This window comes from Carcharodon carcharias, chromosome 22 (genome assembly GCF_017639515.1).
Source record: "Carcharodon carcharias isolate sCarCar2 chromosome 22, sCarCar2.pri, whole genome shotgun sequence".
Taxonomy (NCBI): Eukaryota; Metazoa; Chordata; class Chondrichthyes; order Lamniformes; family Lamnidae; genus Carcharodon; species Carcharodon carcharias.
Genome location: NC_054488.1, coordinates 33,999,290 through 34,011,620, shown reverse-complemented (window position 1 = coordinate 34,011,620; position 12,331 = coordinate 33,999,290). Strand labels below are relative to the sequence as shown.

Genomic DNA, 12,331 nt, shown 5'->3' with positions numbered 1-12,331 from the left:
TAGAGAGATGGAAAAATAAAGATTAAGATAAAACCTGACATTGCAGCCAGCAGGTAAAACATCCCTTTTCCTACCTGCCACTGCACTTAGTGCAAATCTGGGATGTTCCGCCCTTGATTAAAATATATAAATTGATAATTTACATGGACAGGTTATTTGAATTCCATAAATTAGGAAGAATGAAGGTCACGCATACAAGTTAGATAAGAACAAAATTTGTTCGCCATCAGGAGGTTTCTCTTTTCCTAGAGCATCATTGACCTTTGAAATAAGCTGTTGGCTCATGCAGTGGGCGCAGATGCATTGCAAACATTCCAAACTTCCTGGAGGAGGCAGATATTACTGCAAATGGGAGCTTGGCCAATATACCACATGGTCATTGTTACCTCTTGTTTCAGTTTTTGATAAATCACCTTCGTGGGTCAGAGAGGATTATTGCAAAATTGTTTTTTCCCCAAGAATCGGCCTTGGGTTTTTGCATTCTAATTTAGCCTCTCCCGAGCGATTACAGGGCTGTTAATGGGACAGGAGAATTGGAGTCATGTTGCCTAGTTGCAGCATTGCTGAGATAGGATGGACATTGATGGACCAGCTGCTCTTTGTGTCAATCTTTTTAATGTACTTGCCCTTTATACTTTACCAATGGAACAATTTTTCCATTTTCTCCATCAGATTTGCTTGTGAACTGCGAACAAGATCATAATTTTACAACTAATTATGATTTAATTATTTGTCAGCTTTGTGTCATTGACACACACCTGCAATATTTAGTTTGAGATTGTTCTTACTTGGACTCAAACATTAGAGAAAAGGGACACTCACAATTCATCAGCCTAGTTTTGACCTACAAATCTGTGTTTGCCAACCGAACAGGCATCATTCACTTTTTTTGGGTGAAACACTAAGTGATTATTTTTAATGCGTACCATTTAGCGTTAAAATATTAATGCTAATCAATAATGCAAGATTTTCTTATTAAATAATTTTTAACATGGTATTTAGAAAGTAATGTGTGTCATCACTAGCAATATTAGGGAATTGCAGCACTTACAGCCACCCTTTTACCAATTATGTGGAGATTAATTTATAAAACCAGAGTTTTTATGCATTATCTGGGTGCATCATGTCCTACGAGCCCATTTACAAATAAATATCATATGTTCAGCAAAGCTTTGTTCATACATGGAACTGATTTAAGAACTAGTAAGTCCAGGTAATGGAGAGCTGCAACTAAGGATGAAAGTGGAAATCAAATGATTTTAGAATAAGGAAATATTCAATTGGTTATACAATTCAACATTGGTAACAAAAGGTTTGGCAAAACTGAGTGAAACTTTAATAACTTCTAATATGTCAGCTTGAAAGACATGTTCATTGGAACCAGTGCTGATTTAGACCAACATGCCTAGGCAGCAGCTTGAAAACCTACTCCCAGGTCAACATTTAAGAAAAGATAACAAATAGGTAATTGATGATTGAAGGGGATAAAAGGTGGCGGGTGGGTGTATATTGCAATAGGACTACTACTCAGGGGAAGTAATACATACCTAAACTGCCTGTTTCTGGGTTGTCATTTTCATGTAAGGCAATTCTAAGTAATGACTGTGGCAGTCCTCAGTTCTGCTGAAAGATTTATACTCAAAATGTTAGAACCTGCATCTTCTCTTTATTTTAGGTCATGTCTGTTCCAGTTATTTAATTCAACACATTCAAGAAAGAATCAGCACCCAATATTACTCTCCCACCTGACTGTATTTCATAAGTCATTACCTCCCAGCTGCATTGTTCAACATTGAAAAAGAATTCAGAAATGTATATATTGTTGTTGTTGCCCAGACATGTATCGGGTAAACTATTGCAACAAAGCAGTTGCTGGTTCAGTAGGATAAGCTTTTTTTGGCACTTCACCTACAACTTGCACCGACTTGGGAGGAAACCTCCAGGCAGACTTCTCTAAGGAGCAACATTACACTCCGCCTTGCATAAAACACATACGTTTCACCAACAAAACAAGTTGTGAACAGGTCACTTAAGGAGAACTACTTTTTTGCAAGAAAGAATCCAAATGGTGTGTGGCCTGTCAGCGGTTGGGCCCTTTTGTTGCAAGCTTTAGCATTTTTGGAAGGTAATCTTGGCAAGTCTCACAAACAGAATTTGCTTCAAATCAAATTGTACAGTACAGAAAAACATGGATGAATACATCATTTTGGCCAATTAATTGCACTGGGAAATAGTCTATTAACCAAAACAGAGAATCAATAGTTTATAAACAAAAATAGACACTTGTATACTAAATATACTACAGGTATTCAAAATATTAAACTATATGGAAATGTGAACAGTTCCACTGCTGCTGTCTGGGAAGCCTGTACCATTTTGTCCAGCCCCACACAAATTTTGTGATTGATATTTTATGAAAAGTCTCAATTTTACTCAATAGTAAATGGCCAAGGGTAATTGTTACACTGGAATAGAATCGCAGAAAGATGTCACTTATCAAAACAAATGAACAGCTTAATTGGTTGAGGGGCTGAGGTCATGTAAGAAAGTCCAAGAGCAACATTCTCTTCCGTGTAATCCCCAATAGAATACAATAAAACAGACCCAATACGGCACTCCTAACAGTAGAGTCAGTATCTAATAAATCATTTGCTAATGTAGGCATTTTCAGCCACAATCATTTTAGTGTGAAAACCACTACAATATGGTCCTTAAGTAATTAAAGAATAACAGTCAATCTCAGCATAAAGAATACATCCAAGACTGAGTATAATAAAATTCTCTGCATGCCTTTGTTGCTAGGATGATCATAGCAATTTTCTAGAAAAAAATTATAAAGTACTCTTTGTAACAGTCTTCAGGTCACCAAAATGACCTCGGATACTAAGCAGTCTGGTTGAGCAAAGCAGTTTCAGATCATAAATAACCACAAAGATGGGAATCATGGAGGAAATATCTAAAAACTTTTTGAGAGACTGTTCTATAATTTTAATGACCCTATGTAAACACTTCACATTTTAAAATCAGGAATTAATTTTAAGATTGTAAAAATAAAAAGTAATGGAGCCAACATGGTTATTAAACAGTATTTGTTGTATCTGTATACTCTTTATAGTTCCCCTAGCTGCACCTCCTATATTTCAGTGAGGTGCTCTGACCAGCAAGGTTGCAGGTTCTGGTCTGGCTCCCTAGGCACCATGAATACCAGTACCACTTCCAACTCAGGTTTTCTGTAGAGTTGGCAGGACCTTCTGATTGTTTTTCTGCTTTACTGACCATTTGAGCAGGTGTCTATGGGAAGCAAGCAGTAACGGACTAAAATTCAAACAGAGACCTGCAGGGCTAGGGCCTGATGAATCATCGTTAAAAGCAATTTCTATAGAGTCTAACGCTTTCTGAAATATAGACAACACACAGAAAATGTCAAATGTTTATCAAACGACATCCATTTCCAGGCCTTTGACAAATATAACTAAGCTGCTCTAGTAAAGCTTCGCTTATGATGTGAGACCATGACATCAGAATGACTTATTTAATCAGTTTTCAGCCAATTTATTTATCCAACTCTAGTTTCACTGTATTATGGCAATACAAACAAATATTGTGCTGCGGGTTTAAGTATTTTAACATCCAAGTGTACGTTTCTACACAGTTTTTCAAAAATACACTTCTTAATGAACTCATTCTACTTGTTTTGTTTCCTTCAACGCTTAGATTTTCTCCCATTCCCCACACATTACTTGGAAGGGCCTGCCACTAATCCCTGGGGCATCCCTCTTGGTACTTTGCCCAAATGATATTTTTCCCCTTATGTACAGTCACTATTTACCTTGAATTCCCACTGCATCCAAACTTCAACAGCAGCCTTTTGTGAAGAATTTTATCAAAGGCCTTTTGGAAATCTATGTATACCACCTCGTAGTTCATCACTGTCAACTTAGAATATCTGTCCCTCAACAATATTATAAGGAACTGACTAATCAGGCAGTCTTAATCAGGTTTGCTGTTATTTGTTAGATTATTTTCACACAGCTAGCCCTGGAGTTTGCCTCTGATAAACAAGTGCATTAAATATACTGAAGTTATTTAGTGTGTGAAAAATTAGTTACCATCCTCTGTCACTGAAATCATTAACATAAGGTGACAATGTCATCCATATATTTATACAATTTCAGACTGAGTTTAAACATTTTAGCATAGCAAACACTTGGTTGGAACTATATTCATTTATAGCTGCTTAGATCATGGGGCATATTTAATATCCTGAATAAATACTAAAGTATAATTATCTTAAGGCAGCAAATTACCATCCATCAATAGAGAGCAGAAGCAACACATCATTCAATATTTACTTGTTTAGCAGCATGGTATTGTTGCTGTGGTAACATTGGATGCCTTTATTAGATTAACAGTATATAAATGACCAGGCCAGGCTGGTACTCTCTTTATGGCCTGTCAGCACAGTATTGGGATCTGTACATACAAATTGATGATAATTGAAACAGCACAAATGGAGTAAAGCCTTTGCGCTGCTTCAATCATTTCCACTTGGCAAGTAGCCTTTGAAGCTAACAATTTTGATGTTAATTCCTAGCAATCGAAGTCAAGTATCAATTAACCATTACATTTCCTAGTATTTATCATTTTGCACTGGTCCTTGCTATCTTTCTAGTTTTGAGAAGTCAATATTTTCTAATTCAATTAAACATATAATGAATAACATGTTCTAAATTTGAAAATAGCTTCCTTATATTGAGGAGATTACTTGTGACATTAAAGACATACAAGAGAATAATGGATACCCAGGAGAATGCAGTAGGCAATGATTTAATTCAAAGGTTCAGGTGATACCATTAATGGAAGAAACTGGAGCACTTTGAATTACTCAAATCCTTCAAAGATATCAATTGCTAGGCACCACACCATCTTCTAAATCTATTATGAAGCATACGAGGGCATACATTTTATTTTCTATGCTGTTTTCATCCAGGGAAATCTACAGGTGTGAAGCATGAAGACATCTCCATTGAAGCGACTAACAACTGAGAGTCATCATTCTTCTTTTATTGAATGATATTAGCAGTCAGAGAACATTGTAATTATACTGTGAATCTCATTAGTGTAGTCATTTCCAGGAAAACTGTTCCTTCCTGTCACAAGACCACTTTGTTTCATCTAAACTACACCATGTGACCTGGAAATAGTAGCAAATTGGACATCCATAATGACAGTTGTGGGAACTGGTCGATTTGCTGGGTGAGGTAGGGGAAGGGGAGAAAAAGAAAATTTATCAGTACACAGAAAGTGGCAGTTTAGGAATATTTAGGGGGCAAGATCATTGATAGAAGCATGGCATTCGCTATAAGGCAATCTCTGCCTTCTAATCAATAAAGAAACTAGTCAACATTTCCTCTTACAGTTACTGCTGTTATTGGAACTCCACGTTCATGTTATGACCTTATGAACAAAAAATCACTGGCATTGACTCATTTCAATATAAATGTTAAAAAAATGCTGTGATTCATTCCAAACGGCTATCAAATTTCTTGGCAAAGTATTTCACATGATCAAACATAATTTCCAACCACATTTAAGCGGGATTTTTATTACATGGCCGAGTAATTGCATTTGTAAAACAACTTTTAACTTTAGCTAAGCTAAACTCAATAGTAACATGACAAGCAGTTGTGTCCTCCCACTTTAAACTCAAGAAATTAAGTTTTAAATTAATGCCTTTTTCAACTGCAGTGGCATATTTCCCGTTATTAAAGTCATAAAAATGTTACTATTTCAGGAGAATATTCACTTAAGAAAGGGAAAAAAACAGTGTAAACACATTTCTTTTATGGAAAAGCTTACGATGAATAGTTAGAAATGCAGGCTGCTGCTGTCAGCATTGTCTCAGTCCCTTCCTTATTTGGAACACCATTCCATTCACTGTGCAAACTATATATCTAGCTTTTTGTAAACCTATCATCAGTCAGACAATACAGGAAAAAAGCCACACTTCATGTCCATTCTTTTTTTTCAAAAAAGTAAACTTCTTGAAGTTTTACAAACTGCAGTTCTGGTCTCTGGCAAAATTATGAGGAACACATTCCTCTCTGCCCTCAGCACACATCGCTACAGTTTAGACTTTGAAATTCATTTAGGAGATTTAACTTCTTGTTGCTGACAAAGGTTATAAAAGAATTGCTGATACGAGGAACAAGACATGTATGAAAAATAACTTCCTTATTCCAACAAACGGCATACCATTTTTGAAAACTCCAAGTCTCAATAATTCCAGTAGGAAACATAAATGAAAGACAGACACTGTCTGCTCAGGAAAAGGAACCATGGCCAGCAATATACAAACTTCAAGTGGAGCAGTTACCACAGTTAGCAGTAAGCATATAAAAAGACTCTAAAATAAAGATTTCTGTAACTTACCTGAAATTCTGACTCTGTCCATTAGTACAACAAACAGCATTTACAGTAGTATCCACAGCAATATTGTTTATCTTATCAAAAGTTTTCTGCAAGTGTCTGATACAATCTCTTCAATCTGTGCAATCATGAATACACCATGTTACCACATTACCATGTGCTGATCATATGTTTGTACCACACACTGAAGCAGCATTGTCAGCCTGTGGCTTAAAAACTGAGCACGTGACTACATTCATAAGCTTAAAATAACCTACCAGAAGGAGGCAACTGTACATCCTAAATATACATCTGCACAGTAACTCTACTGATAATCATTTTTAAAAATAAAATATTTGAAGTTCTCAAATTCAATTACAAAAGTGGACTGGAGTTGAAAATTATATTATCACAATATGGATTGTAATACTAATGCATCATTTACCTTGGGGGAAAGATTTAGTTCCTATATTTCTATGAAATTGTCTCGGAGCAGAATGACAATTATATTCAAAATAAAAAATAAGTGGGAGTGTGATGCTGGGCTCCAACTTACTGGAAGAAATTCTAATGACGCTTTAAACCCCAAGAGGGCTACTCAAAACGATTAATAAATACTTCAGGAAGTGAGGCTACATTAGAGCCTGTAATACAGTCACACAAGTTTTATTTTATGTTCAATAAAATGAACCGTATCTCAGCACTTGCATTTTAACTCGATGCCTTAGTCTTCTGACTGGCAGTGCAGCAGTTTGTGGCCATCAGAATAGTTGTGTTAGAAATGGGTTCTATCCACATTAGATGGTATGGAGATCAGTTAGTTTATTTGGCTAGATGGCTGGATTGTGGTACAGGATGACACCAACAGCATAGGTTCAATCCCTGTGCCAACTGTGGTAGTTCATAGAGGGCTACATCCTAGCCTTGCCTCATGATTGATGTGGAGTGCTGCCAGTCAAGTGATATAACCATCTCCCTCTCTCTCGCTCTCGGAGATGCCTATGGCCCATTGTAGACTATGGCTAATTACCTTGTCTTACACATCAGGTGACAGAATGGCAAATTATCAAAGTACCTGCCAATGACAAGAGATAATAATGTATTTTATTGTAATGTGAGCAATATATAGAGGACACTGGTAAAATGTTACAAGGCTGCAGCACAGCAGGAGTGATGACAATCAAATGCAGGATTAAAAGATGAAACTATTTATCATGCTCTTGAAAATTCCACAATTCTGTTCTAACTTTCAATGCATCCACACGTTATAGTGTAACCAATTTTTAAAAACAAACATTGTCAGAGCTTCTTCATAGTAAGAAGCTGCCTCCTCCAAGTTCTGACATGATTGCCAAGTTTATCTGTCCAACTTGTTGCCTTGTGACAGGAAATAGGGGCGTTCTACAGCCTATTGTCAGAAGGCTAAGGTCATAGTCTCAGATTATTTTTCAGTAACATCTATTCATCCTGTCAACCACCCCTAGCTGATAGGAAGAATAGAGATTGTACTGCCCATTGTTTCACAGCCGTTCTACAGATACTAATATGTAATAGCGTTAGGGGGGTGTAAATACTCAAAAAAATTAAACAATGAAAATTTTGAAGAAGAATTTGTTTAATAAGCCCCAATGCTGGAGTCTGTTGTAGGCCCAAATCTTGCAAACTAGGAGAGATAATGCAGTAACTTAAGGTGTAGCTGGTCCAGCTGCCTATCAGGGGTCATGTGATGTTCTTGGAGGCTCCCACCAATAAGCCCGAAGCACGGGCAGTCTGGGGGTGGGGCTTCCCGACGAAAGTCCTGATCGAGCATGTAGCACCTGAAAAGCTCTCTGTAACAAAGTTTATTTGTTTTCTTGTTGAAACTTGCCCGCTCCGTCAAGTCATTACAGATAGAACAGCAAAGGGATACAAAGCAAGTGGTGAGAGCCTCAAAAATAGAATATGAGAAATAACATGTGAGAGATGTCAAGGACAACACTAAAGGGTTTCACAAATATATTAGAAGTTAGTTAGTTAAAAGTAAGAATGGTGAAGAGTATAAACAGAGGCCATCAACGTAAGATAGTCACCAAGAAATCCAATAGGGAATTCAGAAGAAACTTTGTTATCAAAAGTGTGAAAAGAACTTGGAAGCCACTACCACAGGGAATAGTTGAAGTGAATAGTATGGATGCATTTATGGGGAAACTAGACAGGCATTGACTGGTTGGGCCAGATGTTCTGCTTCCGTGCTATAGATCCTATGCATATTGTCTATATATAGCATGGTTATCACATAGTGCATGAAATTTACCACGCCCAGAATCTTCCGTTCGGCATGTGGGGGCGAGCCCCACACGCCGACGCATAAAATGACGCACAGTGACATCAGGTGTGCATCCCCACTTCATCGTGCATCATTCCGATCTTCAGTTTAGCGGGTGCGCACAGGATGGCCATTAATTAACTAATTAAAGTGATTGTCAGGGCTGCCCGTCCATCCTTAAGGTTAGCGGGCAGGCGAAGAGCCCAAGCGGCCTTCACATTTTTCATGAAACCTCATCCATGGGCGGGTTGAGGTTTCATTAAGTATTTATTAATTAAACAAAATGTATTATGAAAATTCATAAACAGGTCCCAGCCCATGTGACAATGTCACATGAGGGGACATGTCTTGAGTAATTTTCTTTTTTGTTTTTTCCAATGTTTTATTATTAAATTAATCTCCCTGAGGCAGCTCTGTGACTCAGGGAAATTTCTGCACTCTTTCAGGCCCTGACTCTCCCTCCTCCTCCCTCCCGCACAGGTAGCGCTCAGCGCTTCCAGGTGGCCCGCCCATGTAAAATTCTCCCCCATGTTTTATATTTTTATTCTTTTCTTTTCCCGCCATTTCTGTCCCATCTCCTGCACTGTTGCTGGCACAAACAATTCCAAATAATGTTACCTTTTCAAAGTAGGTTGTTTTTTCCTTTGAGGGAACATGATATGGTTATCAAAAATATTATGCTACCATGGAATATTGGGAAGCAGGCTTGCTGCTCTAACACCTTCTGTGTGCATTAGCAGCAGCGCTACGAAAGATAGACATTGAGGCTGGAACTGTTCTCCATAACAGAGGGAAAATTCAAAGCAGGCCATCCTTACCTACATCCTGGCTTAATGACACGGTCAAAGCAGCACCTGCTGAAGTCTGGAAGATGGTAATCTATCTACTCTCTATTCTACAGAATAGTTCATAGGGTATAAAGACCCAAAATTAATGAAAATATAAAAGGAAAGATAAAGCAGACATCAGGAAGTTAAACCAAAGAACAGCAGTTGACACAAATACAAGGTTTCATGAAAAATTATTTCATACACTGGGCAGAATTTTCCCAGCTTGGAGGAAATGGGTTTTGATGTGAGCAGGGTGGATAAATTCCAGAAATTAGAAACCTAGAAAATAGGAGCAGGAGTAGATCTTCAGCCCTTCGAGCCTGCTCTGCCATGCAATATTATCATGGCTGATCCTCTATCTCAATGCTGTACTCCTGCTCACCCCCCACACCCCTTGACATCTTTTGAGTCCAAAAATCTATTTCCTTCTTAAGTATATTCAGTGACTTGGCCTCCACAGCCTTCTGTGGATGAGAATTCCACAGGTTCACCACCGTCTGAGTGAAGAAATTTCTCTTCACCTCAGTCCTAAATGGTCTACCCTGCATCTTGAGATTGTGACCCCTTGTTCTAGACCCCGCCCCCAGCCAGAGGAAATATATGGCAGATGCAGTATAACATGGATAAATGTCTGTCCATTCCTGTCAGAATTTTATACATTTCAATGAGATCCCCTCTCATTCTTCCAAACTCCTGTGAATACGGGCCTAGTCAGCCCAATCTCTCCTCATGCGACAATCCTGTCATCCCAGAAATCAGTCTGGTGAAACTTTACTGCACTCCCTCTATCACAAGTTTATCCTTCCTTAGGTAAGGAGACCAAAACTCTACACAAAACTCCAGGTGTGGTCTCACCAAGGCCCTGCACAGCTGCAGTAAGATATCCTTGTTCCAAATCCTTTTGCAATGAAGGCTAACATACCATTTGCCTTCTAAACTGCTTGCTGCACCTGCATGTTTGCTTTCAGTGATTGGTGGACAAGGACACCCAGGTCCCTTTGTACATCAACATTTTCCAATCTATCACCATTTAAATAATACTCTGCCATTCTGTTTTTCCTACCAAAGTGGATAACTTCACATTTGTCCACGTTATACTGCATCTGCCATGTATTTGCCCACTCACTCAACATGTCTAAATTGCCGTGAAGCCTCTTAACATCCTCCTCACCACTCACATTCCCATCTAACTTTGTGTCGTCAGCAAACTTGGAAATATTACACTTGGTTCCCTCATCCAAATCATTGATATGTATTGTGAAGCATTGATCCCTGCGGTACCCCACTAGTCACTGCCTGCCACTCCAAAAATGACCCATTTATTCCTACTCTCTGGGCAGGATCTTCCGGTTGGCGAGTGGGGGCGGGCCCACATGCCAACGGGTAGAGTGATGCGGGATGACATCAGGTAGAACTCCCGACGTCACCCCGTGTCTTTTCCATTTTCAGGTTGGCGGGGGGACCAGCCAAGTCAGCTGCACACCCGATGGCCTGTCAACGGCCTATTGAGGCCATTTAAAAATTAATTAATGGGCTTGCCCATTAAGGTTGGCAGGCAGGCTGGGAACCCTGGCGGGAACCCAGGTCCTTGGGCCTAGACTCCAGGAATTGACCTCCCTGACCACCCTAGTCACCAATAATGCCTCATGTATCACACTGGAATTCCCTCTCTGTCCTGGTGTTCCATTTTCTGTCTTTAAAATTCCAACATTATTCAGTGCACCTCCCTTTTAAGATAGGTAGGCTGGCTGCACCACATGATCTCAAAACAATGTTGTTCACCACCCAAACCCCCACCCCTCCCACTCTTCTTCAATTGAGCACAGAGGCAGCTGGCAGTATGAAGGAAGATGCCAGCATTGTGGAATCCACACTGCTGGGGAGCTGCTATCGGGTAAGAGATGGGAGCACCAAGTTTACTGACTCCCATATCTAAAAAATGCAGCTAACAAGTTTGTGGTCCATTATACCTAATTGTTGGGTCAGGTCTGTTATTTCTATTTCTTCCTGCTCTTCTCTTGGGCAGAAGAGTGTAAAGCAGTAGAAGAACGGGCAGGCTGGTTATAGTCCCACAGGCAGCAGAGTGAATGCTCCTTCTATTGCCATAAAATAGTTAGTCCCTTAGGATAGGAATCCATAAATTTTTCCGACAAACCATACAATGAGGGGAGAACTGCCCATACTGCAGGACATCCCTCCAGATGTCAAACCCAGATTTCAGGTCTTCACTCAGGTGTGAGTAATGGGCTTTGAATTCTGCACTTTGACTCAGAGGTGGGAAAGCTACTAAGTCAATGATTTGGATTATGATTGAAGGAAATCCTTTGCACGCAAGTCCAAATACAAGTGGCTTCTCAATGTCTTGCTTTCAGAGGGAGAGTGAGGTGAGTGATTCTCAGTCCTCAGGCACACAGGCACACTTCTACTTTCATTGCCAGTAAAGTTTTCCCATTTGAACTGTGTCCTTGGAGTTTATACCCTACATTATTTGTGCCTCTCAAACCACTGAATTTTGACATGTGGCTTTACAACATGACTAAGTTTCTTGAAAGAAATACAAAGATCCATTTAGTCAGTGCCATCTTTGAAATAGAGAGGAAGTTGCTGAACAACTGGGCCCCCTTTTACTCTGCTAGAATACTCTGACACTGAACTTTTAAAATTTGCACTGTATACACAATATTATGGTGAATTTAAATCCACAATTCAAATCCTGTGCTGAATCCACCAAAAGCACAGTGACCTGAGGGGCTTTCCCTCACGAAATGCACAAATTTAAAATTTACCA

General features: G+C 39.1%; 1 protein-coding gene across 3 annotated transcripts in view; it reads right to left on the bottom strand.

Annotated features, from left to right (window-relative positions):
- LOC121293743 (septin-9-like) overlaps positions 1–12,331 on the bottom strand; it is a 258,284-nt gene that overhangs the window by 191,074 nt on the left and 54,879 nt on the right. The window contains exon 1 of one of the 3 annotated variants that reach the window (XM_041217001.1): positions 6,433–6,624. The exons of the other annotated variants lie outside the window; for them this stretch is intronic. Coding sequence (XP_041072935.1) covers positions 6,433–6,472 — 40 coding nt within the window. The 5' untranslated portion in view covers positions 6,473–6,624. Of the gene's footprint in view, positions 1–6,432; positions 6,625–12,331 lie in introns of those variants that run through there. 3 annotated transcript variants of the gene reach the window in all.